We start from the raw sequence: 25,318 nt of genomic DNA, 5'->3' as shown, positions 1-25,318 counted from the left end.
AGCCTGCCTAACACGGGGAAACCCGTCTTTACTAAAAGTACAAAATATTAACCAGGCATGGTGGAGGGCGCCTATAGTCCCAGCTACCCGGGAGGCTGAGGCAGGAGAATGGCGTGAACCTGGGAGGCAGAGCTTGCAGTGAGCCGAGATGGCGCCACTGCACTCCAGCCTGGGAGACAGCGAGACTCTGTCTCAAAAAAAAAAAAAAAAAAGAAAAAAATAGTTTCAGATTCAACATTTATTTAATAATTTTATTTAGTAAATATTAATTCAACATCTGTGTGCCAGGCATGCTACCAGCCTCTACAAACTCAAAAATGAATACAAAGTAATTCCATCCACAAGAAATTCTCAGTCTATGGACTCTTTGGTGTGCCAGCAACTATATTTGTTGCCTGATGTATTTGTTCATTTATTTCTCACAGCCTTAAGAGGTAAAATTTCCTGTCCCCAGATAAGAAAAGTTAATTCAGAGATCTTAAATAAATTGCCCAGGGTTACAGAGTTACTAAACAGAGCAGTAGATTATAATCCTCTTTAGGACTCAAATCCATCTCATCAGCTGTCATCAAGATAAAAAATAGTTCATCATTTAGATCAATATTGGATAATAATGTTCATTCTATTCCCTATCAGTAGACCTAGGTTCAAGTCCTGCTTTGGTGTTTATTGAGTAACCTGAAGCTTTTCCGTTTCTTCATTTGCTAAGTGGGAGAAGGGGCATCTCTGAGGACTGAGATAGCTAACTCTTCTTCCCTCCCAGAGCAAATTATATATACCACTGTGTATACTACTTGTCACTTTACATTGTAATCAGTATTTGCCCATTTATCCCAATATACTATGAGTGCTTGAGGACCAGAATCTTTCTTCATCCTTTTGTTTTCAGCATTACCTGCAGTGCCTGACACACATTTGGTGTTCAATAAAGGCTTTCTTCATAGATAAATGCTTGAGAAGTGTCATTAGTGAGCTGAAATCCTTCAAAAGAGAGTTGTGAGAAAACAGAGAAATACTTCCATTAAGAACAAAAATCAAATCATTCAACAAGGATGGGAACATGAACTATTATAAAAGTTCTGTTTAAAATAAAGATTTCAAAAGCTAGGTGTAATGGTGTACACCTGTTGTCCCAGCTACTTGGGAGGCTGAGATGGGAGGATCACTAGAGGCCAGGAATTCGAGGCTATAGCATGCTATGATTACACCGGTGAATAGCCAGTGCACTCTAGCCTAGGCACCATAGTGAGACCTTGACTTTAAAAAAAAAAAAAAAAAAGTAAAATAGAGTTCATTTAAACAGAAAACAAGAATAGCTGAGTTTCTTATATTTAAAGTATATACTATTTTCGGCCCATATTTCATTTCTACGAGTTTGGAAAGTCAGTTAAAATTCTGTTGTTTTGGGAAGCAGTTACAAATATTACTTATCCCAAATTGTCATTTGGGATAAGTTTTAGAATACATGAAGAGCTTTAAATGTAGAATATCAGGGAAGTAGCTCCAGACTAGGAGTTGGGAGATAGGGTTCCAGCCTCAGCCCTGGTCTCAGGCTGGCTCCAACTAGACCTCACCTCTGGGCATTAGCATCCTTCCTATGCAGTGAGGCAAGGTGGAACCGCTTAATTTTTAAGGTCCTACTAGCCCTAAAACTCCATCATAGAATTCTAAACATTTACAGAAGTTGTAGGAATGATAGAAAATCATCTTCACTATATTAGTAAGCACTTAAGCTTGTCTATAATGTGTATTTTAAATTTTTATTATGAAAAATTTCAAATGTATATACAAAGGTAGAGGTTTACTCCTATGGATACAGGAACTCCCTAGATTCAGTAATTTATATTTTTAAACTGGAGGGTTTTGTCAACTAAGAGGGAAAACTTTTCCCAATTATGGACAATACCACAACATTACTACTGTGGAGACAACTTTAGAGCAGACTAAATTAAATCAAATCTTGCTTTTGGTAATCCTTGTGATGGGAGTCAATTTTTTTTAACTTTTTGTTTTGAAATAATTTTAGAATTACAGAAAAGTTGCACAACTAGTATACAGTGTTCCCTTATATGCCTCACACAGCTTCCTCTAAATGTTAACATCTTACCTAATCACAGTACATTTATCAAAATCAGGAAGTTAACATTGATGTAGTACCAGTAACTGTTTTCCAGATCTTATTTGAATTTCACCAGTTACTACACTACTGTCGTTTTCTGGTCTAAGATCAAACTCAAGATCCAGCATTGTATTTACTTTTTTTTTTTTTTTTTTTTTAGATGGAGTCTTGCTCTCTCACCTAGGCTGGAGTGCAGTGATATAATCTCAGCTCACTGCAACCTCCACCTCCTGGGTTCAAGCAATTCTCCTGTCTCAGCCTCCCAAGTAGCTGGAACTATAGGCGCACGCCACCATGCCTGACTAATTTTTAATTTTTTTTAGAGACATGGTTTCACCATGTTGTTCAGGCTGGTCTTGAGCTCTTGACCTCGGGTGATCCACCTGCCTCAGCCTCCCAAAGTGCTGGGATTACAGGCGTGAGCCACCGCACCCGGCCTACTCTACTATTTTGAATACAACTGACCATTTTGTAGAATATCCCTCAGTTTGGGTTTCTGGGATGTTTTTAATTAGATTGAGGTTATGCATTTTTTGAAAATACCACTGAAGTGATGTTGTGCCTTTCATCATTATCAAGAGGTACATGATATTGATGTCTCATTACTGGTGATGTTACCTTGGAACACTGGGTTAAGGTGGGAAACCATGTTTCACTACTGCAAAGTTACTATTTTCCCTTTGTAATTAAAAAATATTAGGAGGGAAGTACTATCTTGTTTTATATCACAACTTTACACACTCATTTTGACATTTGCTGATTTTTGCATGCAACAGTTATTACTGTACCTTTTGACTAATGGTAAATTCTCTATTGCTGTTATTCTCTCTACATTAATTTGAATCCTACTGTATATTTATTCAATTGATTTATATCATTATGGACCTGTGTGTATTTATTCTGTAAGTTATTATTCATTACTATTCTTATTTATTTTGTTGTTCAGATTGTCCCAGATTTGACCATTGGAAACTCCTTTGAGTTTGTTTTTGTGTCCTTTCAATATTATCCCCATTTTTTTTAAAGCACTTCCTTACTTTCTGGTACCACAAGACACTCATGGCTCGTCTTAAATTTTTCCTGCCCCAGACCTGGAACCGACCATTTCTCCAAAGAGCCCTGATTCCTTTTATTGGAGAAAGGCATTTAGAAACTAAGATCTGAGTGTTAGGTTTGCTCCTGCTATGAGATGTCATCATTCCTAGACCCTCTTAGCAGACAGAGAGATAGAGAGCATATGAACCTCAACATACATACATATACATCTATATGTATTTCTGTATCAGCCTGTGTGTGTGTATAGTGGTTGTTGTTGTTTTGTTTTGTTTTTTTGGAGACAGAGTCTTACTCTGTCGCCCAGGCTGGAGTGCAGTGGTGCAATCTCAGCTCACTGCAACTTCCGCCTCCCAGGTTCAAGCGATTCTCCTGTCTCAGTCTCCGGAGTAGCTGGGATTACAGGTGCCCGCCACCACGCCCAGCTGTTTTTTGTATTTTCAGTAGAGATGGGGTTTCACCATGTTGGCCAGGCTGGTCTCGAACTCCTGACCTCGTGGTCTGCCTGCCTCGGCCTCCCAAAGTGCTGGGATTACAGGAATAAGCCACCGCGCCCGGCCAGCCTGTATATATATGTGAAAAATCATGAATACTCACTGGCAGTTGCAGTTCCAGTTCCAATCCAACACTGCAAGTTTACTTGCCCTTTGCTCATTTGAAACACCATTCTCCAGAAGTGAGAAAGGGCTCTCATTCTCCACAGCATACTCATGGCTCCATCCTAGTGTATATGTAAGGTGGTTTTAGAATTGCTAACCTAGACCCCTGTGACAAACTGACTTTAGGAAATATTTGTGTATAGTACCTTTTGTCATTGACCTTATAGTGTATATTCAAAACACTTGCTTTCCAACTGAGGTAACTTCTTTCTTCCTCACCCCCTTCAATGTGATTGTGTTACTCAGTTGTAACAAATTGTTCATGTGTTACTGTTTATATTGCATTTTGGGTTCCTGCCATGCTCTGGTTAATTTTAATTATTTGTTTTATTTTGGATATGTGAAACATTATCATGATTTTAAACTATACAAAAAACAATATACTCAAAAGTGTCATTCCCCCCCTCATCCCTATTAACCTGTTCCCATTTCCCCATTATTTCCACCCTATTCCAGTCTCATTAGTTATGTCATTAGATCCTGGTTTTTCTTCCTGTATTTTATTATGTTTTATGTCATTTTATTTTTTCTGTTTCTGTCAACAAAGGGAGCCAGGTATGGTGGCTCACACCTGTAATCCCAGCAATTTGGGAGGCTGAGGCAGGAGGATGGCTTGACCTCAAGAATTTGAGACCATCCTGAGTAACATAGAGACCTTGTCTCTACAAAAAATTTAACATTTAGCCACGTGTGATAGCACATGCCTCTAGTCCCAGCTACCCAGAAGGCTGAGGCAGGAGGATCTCTTGAGCCCAGGAGTTCAAGGCTGCAGAGAGTTGTGATCATGCCACTTGTACTCCAGCCTGGGCAACAGAACAAGGCTCTGTCTCCGCTTAAAAAAAAAGAAAAAAAAGAACAAAAGGAAGGGCAATGACTAATCTTTTGTCTTTCATCTTGATAGAACGTACTTTCCTGGGAAATTTTAGAGTAAATGGTTGATTTTACTTTTTCACTCAAAAGACTTCCTTGGTTTTCTGGAACAAATCTATTTTATAGAAATTTATTGTGTCATACTTTCATTTATCAAGGTTAAAATGTCCTGGTTTTTCCTCCTTTAAACAAGTTAGCTATCTGGGGGAGGAGAACAAAGATTACCCTAAAGGTGGTCCCTGTTCAAAACCAAGATCACCTTGTTCTTTTTGAAATCTTCTCAGTCTTTACTGGTTTGCCTTTTCTTTATGGCATCACCAGATACACTTAGATGTGAAACCAGATATAAAACCTGGAACTAGGCCAGGTGTGGTGGCTCATGCCTGTAATCCCAGCACTTTGGGAGGCCGAAGCGGGCAGATCACCTGAGGTCAGGAATTCAAGACCAGTCTGGCCAACATGGCAAAACCCCATCTCTACTAAAAATACAAAAAATTAGCTTGGAGTGGTGGTGGGCACCTGTAATCCCAGCTGTTTGGGAGACTGAGGCAGGAGAATCACTTGATCCTGGGATGCGGACGTTGCAGTGAGCAGAGATCACACCACTGCACTCCAGCCTGGGTGACAGAGTGAAACTCTGTCTCAAATAAATAAATAAAATAAAATAAAACCTGGAACTAAAGTCAGCTGTAGAGTGAACAAGAACAATAGACACTGATCGACCATTACAATTTGTTGTTATAGATATGTGATTTACTAAATTTCTGCCATTTCTGTGTAAAGAGACAATGAAGTGGTGTGGAGGAGGGGACAGATAGGTTTTGAAAGTGATGGACTTGAGTTTTGAATCTTGGAATTGCTCCCTGATATTTTTATGACTTTAGACAAGTTACGTAACTACCTGGAGCATCCAGTTTTTTTTAAATCTGTAAAATGGGAATAATTCTCACTCCCACAGGTTGTGTGACAGTGATATGGTTTGGCTATGTGCCTACCCAAATCTCATCTTGAATTGTAGTTCCCATGATCCCCACGTGTCATGGGAAGGACCCAGTGGGAGGTAACTGAATCATGGGGGCAGTTTCTCCCGTGCTGTTCTCATAATAGAGTGAGTTCTCACGAGATCTGATGGTTTTACAAGTGTCTGGCAGGGAAACCCTGCCGGCCTTTCTGTCTCCTCCCACCATGTGAAGAAGGGTATGTTTGCTTCCCCTTCTGCCGTGATTATAAGTTTTCTGAGGCTTCCCCAGCCATGTGAAACTGTAAGTCAATTAAACCTCTTTTCATTATAAATTACCCAGTCTCGGGCAGTTCTTCATGGCAGCATGAGAATGGACTAATACAAATAGTTATGAACAAGAATGTCAGACATTTAGTGGACACTTAATTTTTTCTACCCTATATATTGTGTTTCACTAATTTGTTTTGCTTCCTTTTAATTGATCTAAAGAAAAAGATCCTTGACTCCTCTTTTTCTTTTTCTGTCGCCAAGGCTGGAGTTCAGTGGCACATCTTAGCTCACTGCAACTGTGGCCTCCCAGGTTCAAGTGATTCTCCCACCTCATCCTCCCGAGTAGCTAGGACTGCAGGCACATACCACCACACCCAGCTAATTTTTGTATTTTTAGCAAAGATGGGGTTTTGCCATGTTAGCCAGACTGATCTTGAACTCCTGACCTCAGGCGATCCACCCACCTTGGCCTCCCTAAGTGTTGGGATTACAGGCGTGAGCCACTGTGCCTGGCTGTCTCCTCTTTTTCTTATCTACTACACGTCATCCATCAGCAAATCCTCTTGGCTCTACCATGGTTATTAGAGACCTAATTTGCCTTTAATAACCATCTTCAAATTAATCATGTATCTTAATAGTAATCTTATCTAACTCATATTTCTCTAGGTTCTGGGGGAAGAATAACATTATGGACTCAAGAAGGCTTTTACTGAATTGTAAACTTTTACTTCCTTTTCATAATTCGTCTGTGTATGGAGGAGATAGCTTAGGTTAGTTTGATGGGATTATTCTTTCTCAAAGAAATTTTGATTTTTACTCTTTGTATGAGGATCCTAATGGTTGCAGATCAGTTTCTAGAATCTGTCCCACTATGCTTTTTCTTGTGTCAGTTAAGATGACCATCTTGTAATTTTTATTCAAAGTTTTCCTTTCATTTAAAAAGTTACTGTGTTCTAAGGTACTCTAATTGATATGATTATGATGACTGATACTTCAGTCCTTATACTTAAGTTTAATTGCAAGTCATGGCTACATTGCTACTTTTAAGCTTTGCTTTCTTAGAAAATCAAATCTGACTTACATAAGGTTCTAAATAGTTACCAATTACTCTTCCCCCATCCCCCAGTCTCTCACATCGTCTGATTTGTCAACTTTAGTGGTTGGAAGAGGCCCATCAAAATGCTGGCTGTATGTGGTTCTCTTGCCTCTCAGTACTTTCAGCCACATTTGAATGCAAAGAATGCAGATAGTCAGCAGTATTTTTAAATGTGAAATTTTCAACAGAGTGTTCTACAGGTTCCAGTTGTTGGCGTACCTCCTTTCCCTCTCCAAATCTCACTGAAATGATAGATGGAGGGAGCAAAGATTTTCAAAAGAAGAAAAAGAAATCAATAATAGTGCTGGAAAGGGGAGGAATGTAACAGTGGATCAGAAATTATAGAGAATTTCTGGAATATGTAAAGTTGATGGAGTTGGACCAATGGAAACTAGTCTCAGCAAATCCAACCCAAGACAGGTGTAAAGAGGACTTATGCAGAGGTACATACTGTTCCTCTCAACAGGTTTAGGCGGAACTCCAAGCTCATAGTCAGCTGGTATGAGGCAGCCTGAGCAGGCTGTGCAGCAATCATCAGGGTTGTTATAAAACAAGATGGGAACAGCAGGGCCAGTAAACCTCCAGTGCAGTAGTTCTCAACTTTTCCTGAATTTAGAATTACCTAGGGAGCTTTTAAAAATTCTGACACCCAGACCAGTTAAATAAGAATCTCAAATCTCAGAAGGTGGAACTCTAGGCACAAGGTTTTTTTGTTTTCGTTTTGTTTTTGTTTTTGTTTTTTTTTGAGACGGAGTCTCCCTCTGTCGCCCAGGTTGGAGTGCAGTGGTGCGATCTCGGCTCACTGCAAGCTCCGCCTCCCAGGTTCACATCATTCTCCTGCCTCAGCCTCCCGAGTAGCTGGGGCTACAGGCGCCCGCCACCGTGCCCGGCTAATTTTTTATACTTTTAGTAGAGACACGGTTTCACCGTGTTAGCCAGGATTGTCTCGATCTCCTGACCTTTTGATCCACCTGCCTCGGCCTCCCGAAGTGCTGGGATTACAGGCGTGAGCCACAGCGCCCGGCTTTTTTTTTTTTTTTTTTTAACTCCCAGATTATTCTAGTTTGCAGGCAAGGACTGAAAACTACTAGACTGGGGTCTGGCTGTGACTTTTTCTCCCAAGCTAAAACCAGTAAGACCAGGTTCTAAAATAAAACAGAAAAATAATAAAATACATTTAAAAATAAATAATAAAATCAAATGTGCCTCAAAAGACTCCAAGTGTTGGGACTTAGACTAGGGAAAATGAATGCAGTTTTTGAAACCTTTTTGGTTTTTTTGAGATGGAGTCTCACTCTGTCACTCAGGCTGTAGTGCAGTGGCACCATCTCAGCTCACTGCAAGCTGCACCTCCCGGGTTTACGCCATTCTCCTGCCTCAGCCTCCCGAGTAGCTGGGACTACAGGCGCCTGCCACCACGCCCAGCTAATTTTTTTGTATTTTTAGTAGAGATGGGGTTTCACCGTGTTAGCCAGGATGGACTCGATCTCCTGACCTCGTGATCCACCTGCCTTGGCCTCCCAAAGTACTGGGATTACAGGCGTGAGCCACCACGCCCGGCCTTTTTTGAACTTTTAAAACAAATTTAAAGGGGAAAAAAGTGAAAAGACAGCTTTTCACAGTAAATAATGCTAAAGTATTCTGCTCCTGAAGTCAACTTTCCTGTGCCATCATGCCCAGCTCATAGTAAATGCTTAATAAATATTTGTGAAATCTTCACCCTTAGATCCCCGCAATCAGCCCATCCTTTTGCAGAAAGGCCTGCCATGGAAACATATCCAATTGCTTAGAAAAATGGTGCCAGCTAACTATAGTCATTTGATCATCCCAAATCCTTCCTTTATAATACGGCCAGACGACAAAGAATCATCAGCAAATCTCATGAAAAAAAGCACCACTAAAGTGGACTAACAGAAGAAGTAGAAGAGAACTTTAAAAATACTAATTATTGTCTTCAGAAATGGTTAACAGGACATCAAATTCACAAGTCAAAAAGCCGACTTCCCTGAAAAAGGAAAGGGAGGACAAGAAAGTTTCTGGAAATTAGACCATGATTAATCAAAACTGAAACTCAGAGGAAGGGTTGAAGAGCAAAATGGACAGTCCCTGAAATCTGGTGATCTGAAAGACAGCCAAGGATTTCTCAGAACACAGGAAAAAAGAGGGATGAATAGTGAAAAAGAAATTAGAAGATACGGATAATAAATCCAGGAGAGGTAATATGCATCTAATCAAACATCTAATAGAAAATTTCCTATAGGCGATGAAAGAAAAACAGTCTTAAGATTGAAAGGGCCAGTTGATAGTGGTACCCACGAGGAAGGAGTGATTTTTCACCCAGACATCCTGGTGAAATTTCTGAATTCTGTAGCTTACAAGAAAATTCTGAACTCTTCCAAGGAAGAACAAGCTATGTGCAAAGGAATAAGAATCTTACTCATTACACCAAAGACAATGCTTTTGAACACTGTCTATAGCTATATGTATTTTCAACCTAGAATTCCGTACTCAGCCAAACTATCATTTATGTACGAAAACAAAATTAACTTTTTGGAATTTGCAGACTCATATTTTTGAAAAAAATACTGTGAGATGTACCAAAACAAACAAAAAAATAGGAAGCAACAACTCAAGGCATGAGAAACAGTAGCGAGAAAAAAAAAGTAATTCCCATATCAGATACATTTATCCTGAAAGATCTCTGAAGCAGTAGAGCTGTAATGTTAAAAGTAATATTAATAGGCCGGGCGCGGTGGCTCAAGCCTATAATCCCAGCACTTTGGGAGGCCGAGACGGGTGGATCACGAGGTCAGGAGATCGAGACCATCCTGGCTAACACAGTGAAACCCCGTCTCTACTAAAAAATACAAAAAACTAGCCGGGCGAGGTGGCGGGCGCCTGTAGTCCCAGCTACTCAGGAGGCTGAGGCAGGAGAATGGCGTGAACCCGGGAGGCGGAGCTTGCAGTGAGCTGAGATCTGGCCACTGCACCCCAGCCTGGGCGACAGAGCAAGACTCTGTCTCAAAAAAAAAAAAAAGTAATATTAATAATGAAACAGTCTGGACTGGGCACAGTGGCCCACACCTGTAATCCCCACACTTTGGGAGGGGAGGGTAGGTGTGTCACTTGAGGCTGGGAGTTCAAAACCAGCCTGGCCAATATGACAAAACCCCATCTCTACTAAAAATACAAAATTTAGCAAGGTATGATGGCACATGCCTGTAATCCCAGCTACTCAAGAGGCTGAGGCAGGAGAATCACTTGAACCCAGGAGACAGAGGTGGCAGTGAGCCAGGATTATACCACTGCCTGGGTGACAGAGGGAGACTCTGTCTCAAAATAATAATAAAAAAACAATAACAGTCTGGATTCTGGGTTATTTTAACAAAAGGTGGTGAGGGTAGGAAATGAAGAGGGGAAGGCAAAATTGTCTAAAATTATTTTATTTTTTAAAACATTTTTTGGCCGGGCACGGTGGCTCACGCCTGTAATCCTAACACTTTGGGAGGCCGAGGCAGGCGAGTCATGAGGTCAAGAGATCAAGACCATCCTGGCTAACACGGCGAAACCCCATCTCTACTAAAAATACAAAAAATTAGCTGGGCATGGTGGGGGCGCCTGTAGTCCCAGCTACTTGGGAGGCTGAGGCAGGAGAATGGCGTGAACCCGAGAGGCAGAGCTTGCAGTAAGCTGAGATCATGCCCCTGCACTCCAGCCTGGGCGACAGAGCAAGACTGTCTCAAAAAAAAAAAAAAAAAAAAAAATTTTTTTGGAAATGAGGTCTTGCTCTGTCGTCCAGGCTGGCATGCAGTGGCACAGTTGTGGCTCATTGCAGCTCAACCTCCTGCCCTCAAGCCGTCCTCCCACCTCAGTCACCAGAGTAGCTGGGACTGCAGGTGCACACCCAGCTAACTTTTTTTATCCTTCTAGAGACTGGGTCTTGCTATATTGCTCAAGCTGGTCTTGAACTCCAGGGCTTAAGCGATCTGCCTGCTGCAGCCTCCCAAGTAGTTGAGATTACAAGCTAGTGTACTACCACAACTAGCTGTCTTAATTTCTTGTTCCAGGGGAGATTATGCTGATGAATTCTTTTATTTTATTTTATTTTATTTTTAAGATTCAGGGGAGACATGTGCCAGTTTGTTACATGGATATATTGTCTGTAATGCTGAGGTTTGGGCTTCTATTGAACCCATCATCCAGGTAGTGAACATAGAATATAGGCCTTGTACCTACCCCTCCATCGTTTTTCACTTTTGGAGTCCCCAGTGTCTCTTGTCTCCATCTTTATGTCTGTGTGTACTCAGTTTAGCTCCTACTTATAAGTGAGAACAGGCAGTATTTGGTTTTCTATTTCTGTGTTAATTCACTTAGGATAGTGGCCTCCAACTGCATCTGTGTTGCTGCAGGGGCATCCTTTCATTCTTTTTTATGGCTGCATAGTATTTCATGGTGTATATGTACCACATTTTCTTTTTTTTTTTTTTCTTTCAAGTCTATCAAGCTATTCTTTACTTTGGAGAGAGGGGAGGGCAGAGTGCTCTGTCCTTCTTGGCAGTGACTTTTGTCACGGTGGCCAGGACATTGCTCAGCTCCTCCTGCTTCCTCTTGGTGCGGATGTGCATCCCCACCCTTGTCTTGATGAACTTGAGGGCCCATTTGTCCTTGGAAACCTTCAGTAACTCCATGGTGCACGGCTCGTATGGGGTGAAGCCACACACCTCTCAGATCATATCCTGCATGAACTTGGTGTATTTGGTAAGGTGCCTGCCAGGGCAGCTGTGCCTGGGCTTCCTCACGTTCTTGTCACCTTGTGGCCCTTATTGAGGCCCACGGCCATAGGGTAGCACAGAGCCATAGCTGCTGCTCTCCAGTGGTGGCCGTAGTGGAAGGAAGCCCACATTTTCTTTATCCAATCCACCGTAGATGGACACCTAGGTTGATTCTGTGTCTTTGCTACTAAGAATATAACTGTACTTAAGAGTAAGTGCTGTGCTGGGCATGGTGGCTCATGCCTGTAATCCCAGCACTTTGGGAGGCCAAGGTGGCAAGATCACTTGAGCCCAGGAGTTTGAGACCAAACTGGGCAACATAGTAAGACCCCATTTCTACAGAAAAAAAAAAAAGAAAAAAAAAGCCAGGCATGGTGATGCATACCTGTAGTGCCGGCTACTCAGGAGGCTGTAGTGGGAGGATCATTTGGGTCACATTTATACCACTGCACTCTAACCTGGACAACAAAGCTAAACCCTGTCTCAAAACAAAACAAGCTGGGTTTGGTGGCTCATGCCTGTAATCCTAGCACTTTGGGAGGCCGAGGTAGGCGGATCATTTGAGGTCAGGAGTTTAAGATCAGCCTGGCCAATATGGTGAAACCCTACCTCTACTAAAAATACAAAAATTAGCCAGGCGTGGTGGCGGGTGCCTATAGTCCCAGCTACTTGGGAGGCTTAGGCAGGAGAATTGCTTGAATCTGGGAGGTGGAGGTTGTAGTGAGCTAAGATCATGCCACTGCACTCTAGCCTGGGCAACAGAGTGAAACTGTGTCTCAAACACACACACACACACACACACACACACACACAATGCTGCAGTAAACATGTCAGTGCAAATGCTAGCTCTCTTTCTGATAGAACGATTTATTTTCCTTTGGTTGTATACCCAGTAATGGATTGCTGGGTCAAATGGTAGTTTGATTTTTAGTTCTTTGAGAAATTTCCAAACTGCTTTCCACAGGAGTTGAACTGATTTCCATTCTCATCAACAGTGTTTAAGCATTCCCTTTTCTCCACAACCTTGCCAACATCTGTTATTTTTTGATTTTTTAATAATAGTCATTCTGACTCAGGTGTGAGATGGTATCTCATTATGGTTTTGATTTGCATTTCTCTGATGATTGGTGATGTTGAGCATTTTTTGCATGTTTGTTGACTGCTTCTTCATGTCGTTTGCCTACTTTTTAATGGGGCTATTTATTTTTTTCTTGTTGATTTGTTTAAGTTCTTTATAGATTCTGGATATTAGTCCTTTGTCAGATGCATAATATGCAAATGTTTTCTCCCATTCTGTAGTTTGTCCATCTGCTTTGTTGGTAGTTTATTTTGCTATGCTGAAGCTCTTTAGTTTAATTAGGTCCCAACTGTCAGTTTTTCTTTTTGTTGCATTTGATTTTGGGGACTTAGTCATAAATTCTTTGCCTAGGCAATGTCCGGAAGAGTATTTTCTAGGTTTTCTTCTGGGATTTATATGCTTCGAGGCCTTACATTTAAGCCTTTAATCCATCTTGAGTTTGTTTTTATATATGGTGAGAGGTAGAGGTCTGGTTTCCAATTTGGATGCCTTTTATTTCTTTCTCTTGCCTGATTGCTCAGGCTAGGACTTGCCATTTACCGATTGCTGTGGCTCAGTACCATGCTGAATAGGAGGGGACACCCTTTTTTTGTTCCAGTTCTTAGGCAGAATGCTTCCAACTTTTGCCCATTCGGTATGATATTGACAGCTCAGTGCAGTGGTTCACACCTGTAATCCCAGGACTTTGGAAGACCAAGGCAGGAGGATTGCATGAGCCTAGAAGTTCAAGACCAGCCTGGGCAGCATAGTGAAACCTTGTCTCTACAAAAAAATTAAAAAAAATTAGCCGCACATAGTGGCATGCCCCTGTAGTCCCAGCTTACTTGGGAGGCTGATGCAGGAGGATCACTGGAGCCTGGGTGATAGAGGCTTCGGTGAGTTATGGTTGCACCACTGCACTCCAGCCTGGGCAATGGAATAAGACTTTGTCTCAAAAAAAAAAAAAAAAAAGATATTGTCATAGGCGGCTCTTACTATTTTGAAGTATATTCCTTTGATGCTTAGTTTATTGAGGGTTTTTTATAATGAAGGGATGTTGGATTTTATTGAATGCTTTATGCTGACTGATTCTGAACATTGATAAATATATATGTGTGTGTGTGTGTGTGTGTGTATATATATATATCTTTAAATGATTTGTTCAGACTTTAATGGAAAGTACTAGTAAGAATAGCATGTAGAATTTCCAAACCACCCCATGTGGAGTGGGGAAATAGAGGAACAAGGAAAACTTCATCAATTGAGCAAAAGTTGTTTTAAAAAATAAGAAAACACTGGCCGGGCGTGGTGGCTCACGCCTATAATCCCAGCACTTTGGGAGGCCAAGGCAGGCAGATCATGAGGTCAGGAGACCGAGACCATCCTGGCTAACATGGTGAAACCCTGTCTCTACTAAAAATACAAAAAATTAGCTGGGCGTGGTGGCAGGCGCCTGTAGTCCCAGCTACTCGGGAGGCTGAGGCAGGAGAATGACGTGAACCCGGGAGGGAGAGGTTGTAGTGAGCCGAGATCGCGCCACTGCTCTCCAGGCTGGGTGACAGAGCGAGACTCTGTCTCAAAAAAAAAAAGAAAAAGAAAAAGAAAACATCGTGTAAAAAACCTAAGACAAGAATAAAACCACTCATGTCAGTGATTACAAAAAATATGAATGGGGTAAAGTCACTTATTAAAGGCAAAAGGTCTTATAAAGTGAGAACAACAATAATGTCTAGCTACGTGTTCTTTATAAATGAAACACCAAAAATGTACCAAAAATTGAAAATAGAGGAAAGATTACATCTGCCCATATTGAGATCTGATGGAGCTGTGAGACTTTACATTTTTGTTTTTCATATGCTTTTGAAGTATTTATGAATGTCCTGGGATGTAAGTCCAGGAACAGAGAGCAAATTCTTGGAACCACTTTATTATATGTTTTCACAAAATAATGTCATAACGGTACTTGGTCTAAAGTGGCCAGTGTTTATTCTTTCAAATATTTTGGATTTATATAATTTCTTTCTTCCAAAAAGATATCTTCAAGTCTTCAGGTAGAATAAAATCATAGTAGAAAATAAGTCTTTCTGGCCAGCCATGGTTGCTCACGCTTGTAATCCCAACACTTCGGGAAGCCAAGGTGGGAGGATTGCTTGAGGCCAGGAGTATGAGACCAGCCTGGCAACATGGTGAGACCCCATTCTTAACAACAACAACAACAAAATAGCCAGGCGTGGTGGTGTGTGCCTATAGTCCCAGCTACTAGGGAGGCTGAGGAAAGAGAATAGCTTGAGTCCACGAGTGTGAGGCTGCAATGAGCCATGATCACAACACTGCACTCCAGGCTGGGCAACAGAGTGAGACCCCCAACTCAAAACAAAAAAATAAAGAGGCTGGGCACAGTGGCTCACACCTGTAATCCCAGCACTTTGGGAGGCCGAGGCAGGAGGATCACTTGAGGTCAGGAGTTCAAGACCAGCCTGGCCAACATGGCGAACCCCTGTCTCTACTAAAAACACAAAAATTAGCTGGGCATGATGGTCCTAGCTACTCGGGAGTCTGAGTCACGAGAATTCCTTGAACTCAGGAGGCAGAGGTTGCAGTAAGTGGAGGTTGTAGTGAGGCAAGATCACACCACTACACTCCAGTCTGGGCGACAGAACGAGACTCTGTCTCAAAAAAAGAAAAAAAAGTCTTCTGTTGCTGCTGCTGCTGCTGCTGCTGCTGTTACAAAAAAAAAAAAAAAATCCAGCCAGTTGGTCATTTATTTTAGAATAGTATTAAAAAACAAAGGTTCCATGTCAATATAGAATTTGTATAGCTTCCTAGAATTTATTAAAATAGGAATACTAATAGAGTCAAAAAGGAAAATTTATATAAATTAGTGAAAATTACCACCCTGTCCTTAATGCCCTATTTTAAGATTAGTCACTAAATAAATATTTACTTGCTGGCCCTGAACTCTGTGCTGGGTATTGTGAGGCACAAAAGAAGTACAAGATACTGCCTTTGCCTACTAAGAATTTTATTCATACTTTGACAGCTTTCTGTGTTGAGCCATTAAATGTTTTCTTACACAGAGCTCTCAAACATGTTTAATCTGGTATAATTTACCACTAGGTGGAGGAAAATAATTACAGCTAACACTCATGTAGTTCATCTCTGTATATCCACACTTTACAATAGCATTTTCACATGATAGACACCCTAACATATGAATGAATGAATGAATGAATATCAGGTGCTAGATTAAAAGCTCTAATTCAGTATCTAATTTAATCCTCTCCACAATTATCATTTAGCTAGTATATTATGCACATTCTATCAGTGAAGAAACTGAGCTTCACATCACTTTAATTACCTTGCCCAAAGTCATAATCAAAGTGCCAGAATGGGACTGGAATCCAGGTCTAACGCAAGTGCTATAGTGGTGTGAAGGGAAGACTGGTAAGGGCTGGTGTTCATGGAGAATTTGTTGCTAGATGTGTACTTCTTGTTTAGACTAAGGAAAAGAAATCATTTGCATAAATGTTACTCAGTTCCAGGAGCCAGGTTTCATGCCTGTTAGCATCTAGCATCTGTCCGTCAGTTCCAGAAGCAATCTTACAGTGGTGTGTGTTCATCCTAAATAATACAAAACAGTGCAGAGGAGGAAGGGGGGGGACAGTTTAGGGGAAATCTGACCACCATGCATGATGGAAGTGTTTCTCTTATTCTCCTGCTTTTAGAAAGCCATCTCTGCTTGCTTTTTCAGGGGGTTATTAAGATCCTACTCTCTTGGATACCATGCTCTATTAGGCAGGAGACACAGGCAGAGAGAAGCTCACTTGGCATGAATTAACCAACAGAGAAAACCTTTGCTCAGTGGGAGTAACCTGTCACAACCTGGTTTTCTCTGGCCACATAACCAGTCTTGTCTAGTAGTAATGCCATTACAACATTCCCATTCAGATCCCCATGACCCAGTAATTGTTTTGAGAATGAGTGCAAAGCTATCAGACACCAACTGCTATAATTAGAAAAGGAAAAATAGACACTTACCAGAGCTAATGTCTTTAGGCTGGAGCATTTACAGCTTTTTGGGTTTTTTTTGTTTTTTAAGTTATGGAGCCTCTTTCTCAGTTTTGCTTCCTAAAATACAAATTGCATGGTTTAGGGGTTCTTGCATTTCATTTTTGTTACTGCTGTGCACTCTCTTTCCTTTTTTCCCCCCTATTTTAATCGGAGTACAAATTGCTGTCAGCACATCGAGTTCATGTGCCAGCCACATTCAGAACAGGGTGTTCTGTGCTCTTCAAAACAAAATTGCTCTAGGGCAGTAAGAGAACAATAAGTCAGAGCTCCAGTTTAAGTGATGTTTTGCAGCTCGCTTGATGTGGTTACACTCCGATTGCGCAGCTAAGCTTGGGTAATTTGGTTTGGTTTGAGTTTGTGGGGATTTGGAGGACCTCCCTCCCCCTTTAAGTTACATAGTCTTTAAGTCAGGAAAAAAATGTTGTCTCTTTTTAACTTGTTTATTTCTTTCTCTACCAAAAAAGCCCTAAGTAGAAGCATCCTGTATGTACTTTTATTCTCTTTGGGCACGTCATAGATGATTTACTTCCCGTAAATCATGCTGGTTGGGATTAGCAACAGACCTCCTGAGCCCTAGAGGCTGCACTCCCAGTGAGTCATGATGGTTATTATTAAATATTTATTAAGTTAGTATTTGCACTAAAAGATGCCAGGTCAAAAAGCAACCACAGGTCTTCCACAGCCAGAGCTGCCATGGTTTTTGTTTTGTTTTGGCTTTTTTGGTAGCAGTTTTAAAGATAACATTAAAAAGAATAAGTGGAGCTATAGGAACTAGTCACATCTGCATCTGTTACCGCAAGTGGGGCCCCTGACTGTGGCAATCAGCAGTCTTTCGTGGCTCCAAGTAGTATGTGAGTTCTTGTCAGCAGTCTTGTAGAACTTGTCACATCAGTGTTCCAAGTTTAGAAACCAGTTAACCCAGCAATGCCCTTTGCTACTTGTAGATGTAGAGAATCAGTGGGCTGTATTCACCATGAGGCTGTGATACCTCCTTTTACTCTGACATTCCGAATATTATCAGTATTACAAAGTGATGGTTTTGGTTTTTTTATATAAACTGGGGTGTATGTATCTGGATGTGTATCCGTTTAAGATTTTATAGTACTACAGGGTCCAATTTTGAAGGGTTAGATTTACCAGGAAGAAAAAAAAAAGATTAGTCCACATGTAAAGTAGAAAATATTTATAAGAGCTACCACAAATGTTTACTGTCCTATTACAGCATCAGACACTAGTTCTGTCATTTATTGTCTCTCTGAGAAAGACGAGCTACAATGAATGTTTCGCTTTCTTAATTATGCCTTTGTTACAGTTTGACTTTTTTTTTGGCACAGTTACTTCATTTATCTTTCCCAACATGTTTATTAGTAGCCAGTCTTTTTCCCTCACTAATGATGGGTTATCACATCTAAAGAGAACTTCTGAGATTGCTTATATAATTTTAATATCAAGTACATACATCAAGCTGAAAAACAGCCTAGGAAACTAACGCACAGGCAGGAATCCTTGCAGAGTCTCTGGATTTCCTGTTTTGAAAACATTCAAACTCGATCAACCAAAAGCCACAACAAATGTACTGATAATTTCCTCCCCCATTAAATGTACTCTCCTTAAGGGAGGAAGATGATACTTCCAACAATAAACTTCAGACAAAAAAAAATCTGTCAACTAAGTTGTGAGCTACTAGGACAATAAATCTCTATGCTTGAGACATTCCACAATACATGAGCTGAAATTTACTTTGCTCAGCAAATCTTTTTTTTTTTTTTTAATGAAAAATGTTATTAGTCTAAATTTCTTGGGCAGAGTTTTAAATATTTAGAACTCGTAACCTCTTTAGAAACATCCATTTTTACTCCAGTAAAAATATCTTTTTTTTTTTTTAATGGAGACAGGGTCTCACTCTGTCACCCAGGCTGGATTGCAGTGCCGCAATAATAACTCAATGCAGCCTCGAACTCCTAGGTTCAAGCAGTCCTCCCACCTCAGCCTCCTGAGTAGGTGGGACTTACAGGTGTGCGTCACCACCCTCAGCAAATTCAATAAAAATATCTTAAACCTCAGACTCCCTGTAGAACCTCTCTAGTATGCATGTACAGTCATATGCTGCGTAACATTTTGTTTAACAGCAGATTGCACATCGGACAGTGGTCCTACGAAATTATAATTCCTTATTTTTACTCTACTTTCTCAATGTTTAGATACGCAAGTACTTACCATCGTGTTACAGTTACGTACCATATTCAGTACAGTAATATGCTATACCGATTTGTAGCCTAGGAGCAATACGCTATACCACTTAGCCTAGGTTATAGTAGGCTGCTCCATCTTGATTTGTGTAAGAACATTCTAAGATGTTCCCACAATGATGAGAATACCTGATGACACATCTCTCAGAATGTATCCCCATCCTTAAGTGAAGCATGACTGTATTTGAAAATTTTAAAGTTGAATTTATTTTTTAAATGTTTTCCAATCCAGAATGAACTTTCAATTTGCCACAAGTTAATTTTATCTAGAGCATTCTAAAAGTAAGTATAACAGAAGGAATTATCAGCATTTATGACTGTGGGACATAAACTAAAATGCCGTATGCTAGCTCTACCCAGACACTTCAGCTCTAGCCCTTGTTTGGAGGAGCTGACTCAAGAGTTAGGCCCTTTCCAGTTTGACCCAAGTTTCCTAGACCCCATTCTGTGTCTGCAAGGGGAACACGTCAAGATGGTATTAATACTGGTGGGTTAAAAAAGGATAGTGAGTACTCACTTCGGCAGCACATATTTGGAACAATACAGAGAAGATTTAGCAAATCAAAAGAAAGAAGAAAAGGTTAGAAAGCTTCAGAGCATAAATGTCCTGTGGACATTCTGGCACCTAGTGTCTACACCATTCCTGTTCAGTTTTTCTCATTTCTCAGGCCTGGGCTAGAGGTAATTCAATTAAATGATTAACTGCAGGAATTCGATTTGAAGCTGGTTTCTGGGCTATATTGATATTGAGAGTGATATTACCAGGTCATAGAATCATAGAATTTTAGAGCTTCATTGAGATCATGTAGTTCAAAAGTAGAATGAGTTAGATTTGAATTTTTATTTGGAAGGTAATAGTTGTCTTATTGGGCATGAAATGAGTATAATAGAACGAGTGATTTTTAGTCTCTCTACAAGTCGTTGATCTAAAGTAGATCAGCCAGTGTTAGAAGCATTTTAGGAAATCTCTAATTTTGAGTATAGGCTGTTATATTACAGAAGTAGAAATAAAGGATTTTCTCTTTCTTTCTTTTTTTTTTTTTTTTTTTCAGAGTCTCCCTGTGTTGCCCAGGCTGGAGGCTAGAGTGCAGTAGCATGATCTCGGCTCACTGCAACTTCCGCCTCCCAGGCTCAAGTGATTCTCGTGCCTTAGCCTCCCCAGTAGCTGGGATTACAGGCACGTGCCACCACACCTGGCTATTTTTTGTATTTTTAGTAAAGATGGGGTTTTGCCATGTTGGCCTGGCTAATCTCAAACTCCTGACCTCAGGTGATTCGCCTGCCTCGGCCTCCCAAAGTGCTGGGATTACAGGTGTGAGGCACTGCGCCCAGTCAGGATTTTCTTATGAAATCCAAATTACCATATTGCTTGATGACTGTTATGCTATATTACCAGCCATCCATTTTTCTTATTACATCAAAAACTTAAATAGAAAGAATAAATACCCTTAATATTAAAAGTAGTTGTAAAGTTTCAGAGTATTGTTTTTCCTAGAAATGAAGAGTCTAGGCCAGACATGGTGGCTCACGCCTGAAATCCCAGCACTTTGGGAGGCTGAGGCAGGTGGATCACCTGAGGGTCAGGAGTTCGAGACCAGCCTGGGCAACGTGGTGAAACCCTAAAAATACGAAATTAACCGGGTGTGGTGGCACACACCTGTAATCCCAGCTACTTCAGAGGCTGAGACAGGAGAATTGCTTGAACCCAGGAGGTGGAGGCTGCAGTGAGCTGATACTGTGCCACTGCACTCCAGCCTGGGTGAGACAGAGCAAGACTCTGTCTCAAAAAACAGTTTAACTGATCAAGAAAAAATAGATATCTGTATGCATTTTTCCTATTTTGTCTTAAGATAAAAAGCCTCTTATTTTAATATGAAATTACCCTGGTAATGAGCTTGGTAAATTGGGGTGGAACAAGGAATTAGGCCTCCCAAAATTGACCTCCTAACATTTCAGGGGAGGTTATTAAGTAATTTGATTTGTGAAGTTATAGTAGACTCTTGATTCTTTCACACTTTATTATTTCCAGTAAGGGATATAGCTAAGATAGTTATTGATGTTGTTGTCTTTGGATTTACCATTGTTATTCAGATATATTTGTGAATGAGAATAGGACTCTTAAAGAAGAAGGAGCATCTGTATTCATTTAACCTTTGTATATCATTGGAGAAATAGCCATTTAGTTTGGTTTTTTGACATCTGAAGCCAAGATGCAGTTACAGGTGTTTAAGCCATTATATATTTGATATTAAATTTGTGGCATTTGATAACTATTTATTAAATAATCCAGCATGTCTTGACGTTGTATTATAGGTGAGGAAACTTCTGTCACATAGTAGGCTTAGAATAAACCTATGTTTCTGGTTTGTTACCTACTAAGCTGTCTTATTGATACAAATATCAGTAATTACAAGTTTAACCCAAAACAGAAATATGGTTGCTCCTAAACTTTCAGACTGGGTAGACTAAGCTTCACCAAGACATACCGTGTGTGTCTCTTGATGAAATGAGAAAGGGGAAATGGTATTTGCTACATTGTCAGCACTCATTTATCACATCACTGAATTAGCCAGTCCTAAGAAGCAGCTCTGTTGACTCCTGTCTCCTTGCCCTCAGTCCACCTGGAAGGCCGCTGTGGTGAAAGGATGTTTGACTGCAGAGATGTGGCATTCACTGTGGGTGAAGGAGAAGACCACGACATTCCAATTGGAATTGACAAAGCTCTGGAGAAAATGCAGCGGGAAGAACAGTGTATTTTATATCTTGGACCAAGGTAAGCAGCATACCAGTTTGGAACACAGTTTAGGAGGTCACCTAAAGGACAGGAATATGCTTGCTTTTTCGTTCAGTGTTTTGGCATTTTCAGTGAAGTTAATCCAACAGCGGAAACAATTAAATCAGGCTGCAGTTAGTCATCACATAAATTAATGGACCTTACAATATCATAGAGGTTTGTGAGCATGTTTACTTGATTGATATATGTTCAGAATAGGACTTACAGGCACTTTTTGCTTTTGTGATGATTTGTCTTGCCTGCATTATTGCCAAGACAGGCAGTTATGGACTCTTCTCATATGTGGTTCTCTCACCCCCTCTTCCCTTTTCTCTAAACTAGGCAGGAGGCAGGAAAACATGGGGGTTGGGATCAAAGAAGCATTTGGATGATTTACTACCACTTGAACTTGTGTCACTTGGTCTTATACAGAGTCCCTGGAAAAAAAAAAAAAAAGCACATTCTTCCTGGATCTAAAGGCAACGGAGATGACTCATTTTTTGCCTAAATTTTTCCCATCATAAGGATATCCATTAGCACTTCCAAGCTTAGAGCCATCAGACACTGACAGTCTCTCTTATGAAAACATGTTTAGTATTATTTTTAGATCTAAAATTATACCATGAATCCAACCCTTCTGTCTTGAGAAACAGACCCCTGAGAGAACCCAGGGTGTTTTGATTTTGTCTGCATGAGAGTGCATCTGCTTATCTAGTGTATCCTGCCCCTGGCTCCATGGATTTCAGACAGTGGGATTCTGAGTTACTGAGAATCTTGATGACCTGCACTTGCCAGTAGGTGATGTTATGCCTTTGGTGGTGTCATTTTGTAGACTCTGTAGTAATCCAACGGCAGTTTACCTTTGCCCCAGCACTTGATCCATAATCATATATATATATTTTTTGAGATGGAGTCTTGCTCTGCCACCCAGGCTAGAGTGCAGTGGCATGATCTTGGTTCACTGCAACCTCTACCTCCGGATTCAAGTAATTCTCCTGCCTCAGCTTCCCGAGTAGCTGAGGCTGAAGATTACAGGCATCCACCACCATGCCCGTCTAATTTTTGTATTTTAAGTAGAGACGGGGTTTCACTATGTTGGCCAGGCTGGTCTCGAACACCTGACTTCAAGTGATCTTCCCACTTCGGCCTCCCAAAGTGCTGGGATTACAGGTGTGAGCCACTATGCCCAGCCCATGATCATATTTTTGAGGTGATGTTTTAGCCATGCAACTACCACTTGAAAATCCTTCCAAAATGCTGTACCTTGAACTCTTTATAGCCCTCACTGAGGCACCCTTTGTATAATGCCTTCTTTTTCTCTACCTGGTTCCTCTTTCCACTAACTATAGCCACCACTTCAATGTGTCTTATTTATATTAATATTTACTCTATATAGGTAAAACTAATTCTGTTTCTGTGAGATACTTCTTAAAATTCAGATAGAGCATAGAAAAAGCTATCTCTTCCATATCTAAATAATCTCTAATTACCTTTTTTTTTTGTAACAGGATCTCACTCTGTCGCCCAGGCTGGAGTGCAGTGGCACAGTCACGGCTCACTGCAACCTCAGCCTCCAGGGCTCAGATGATCCTTCCACTTCAGTCTCTGGAGTAGCTGGGACTACAGGTGTGCACCACCACACCCAGCTACTTTTTGTATTTTTTGTGGAGACAGGGTTTTGCCATGTTGCCCAGGCTGGTCTCCAGCTCCTGGACTCAAGTGATCCGCCTGCCTCACCCTCCCAAAGTGCTGGGATTGATTACAGCCACTGCGCCAGGCCATATCTGATTATTTTTAATCAGCATTTCAAAATTACAGTAGTTTTAAACTCAGAGAGGTGGATTTATGTGTAATGTATGTTTTCAAAATTTAAGCTTCCTTAGGATAAATTCTATATGTATTATGATAATGTAATGTTATATGAACCAGTTTATATACATTACATTTTAGCGTGGCTGACAAGGCAGTTGTGGGGACAGATGTCTCAAGTTTAATGGCAAAGAAAAATAGAAATTGTTGGCCGGGCGCGGTCGCTCAAGCCTGTAATCCCAGCACTTTGGGAGGCCGAGGCAGGTGGATCACGAGGTCAGGAGATCAAGACCATCCTGGCTAACATGGTGAAACCCCGTCTCTACTAAAAATACAAAAAACTAGCCGGGCGTGGTGGCAGGCGCCTGTGGTCCCAGCTCCTCGGAGGCTGAGGCGCGGGAGAATGGCGTGAACCCGGGAGGTGGAGCTTGCAGTGAGCCGAGATCGCGCCACTGCACTCCAGCCTGGGCGACAGAGCGAGACTCCATCTCAAAAAAAAAAAAGAAAAATAGAAATTGTCTTTATATTTTTTAACGCAAACAGTTCTTTTCAGATTTAAACTGTTTGTTGTCTCATTAGTGGCTAGACCCTGCTCTGTGCACTTGGCCAAGGCACTTAACCCTCCTAAGCCTCAGTTTCCCCTCTGTAAATAGGGATGACAGTATCCACCTCATAAAGTTATGGAGAGCTAAATGAAATCCTGCACATGTAGGGCACAAGTGAGCCCGCGGTGTGTGAGCTTTTGTTGGTATTGTGACAGCTTGCCTTCTCTTCCATTTTACCCTCGGACCACAAGAAAAAGGAAATTCTGTTTAACATGAGATCGATTTTTCAGATCTTTTCAGGCATAAAAGTTGTCAATAGGTTTTCATAAATTTCTAGGTATAAAAATTTTTCATATGTTTTATGGAAATAGTTTAGCATATTTAGAAAGGAACATTATTTTTTTCAAGGTGTTGGTTGGTATGTTGAAGAATTATGTGAAGTGCATTCTCTGTAATACGAGACTGCTGCATATGCATTATGTAGTACTGCATATATATGTAGAAAACCCCTACATGCTATATATGTGTGTGTATAGATATGTACTTATATGCATACCGTGTGTGTGTGTGTAGAAAACCCCTACATGCTAAGCATGTTTTCAGTGCATGCAGTGAATTTACTTCTTTTATTCAGGTTCCCACTTTCATAAAACATTGTAGCTAAATGTTGCTATAAGTATGGCTGTTGCAGAAAAAATCTGCAAATAGCTCTTAGTGTTATCTGTATTTCATTCTCCAGAAAATTTCCAAGACAGACCTTCTCTTTGACTCTGATACTCTGATAGACTCTTGGAAAGAATGTTTTCTTTCTTTCCCTCCCCTACCCCCCGAGACAGGGTCTCACTCTGTCGCCTAGGCTGGAGTACAGTGGCATAATCGGTAGCCTCGAACTCCTGGGCTCAAGGGATCCTCCCACCTCAAGCTCCCAGGTAGCTGAGGCTATAGGCATGCTCCACCCTGCCTGGCTAATTTTTTTCATTTTGTAGAAGCAGGGTCTTACTAAGTTGTCCAGGC

General features: G+C 40.9%; 1 protein-coding gene and 1 pseudogene across 4 annotated transcripts in view; one reads left to right on the top strand and one right to left on the bottom strand.

Annotated features, from left to right (window-relative positions):
• The window catches only part of FKBP5 (FKBP prolyl isomerase 5), a 116,592-nt gene that overhangs the window by 69,900 nt on the left and 21,374 nt on the right, over window positions 1-25,318 (top strand). For all 4 annotated transcript variants that reach the window (XR_002521530.2, XM_003897498.5, XM_017957823.3 and 1 more), the window contains one exon: window positions 21,794-21,950. Coding sequence is in view for 3 of the 4 variants with exons in the window: in XM_003897498.5 (XP_003897547.2) it covers window positions 21,794-21,950 (157 nt within the window). In the remaining variant the exon portion in view is untranslated. The remainder of the gene's footprint in view (window positions 1-21,793; window positions 21,951-25,318) is intronic.
• LOC101019957 lies at window positions 11,469-12,121 on the bottom strand (annotated as a pseudogene).

The sequence above is a fragment of the Papio anubis genome, chromosome 6 (assembly GCF_008728515.1).
Source record: "Papio anubis isolate 15944 chromosome 6, Panubis1.0, whole genome shotgun sequence".
Taxonomy (NCBI): Eukaryota; Metazoa; Chordata; class Mammalia; order Primates; family Cercopithecidae; genus Papio; species Papio anubis.
The sequence above is the reverse complement of the archived record's forward strand: the minus strand, read 5'-3'. Positions and strand labels throughout refer to the sequence as shown.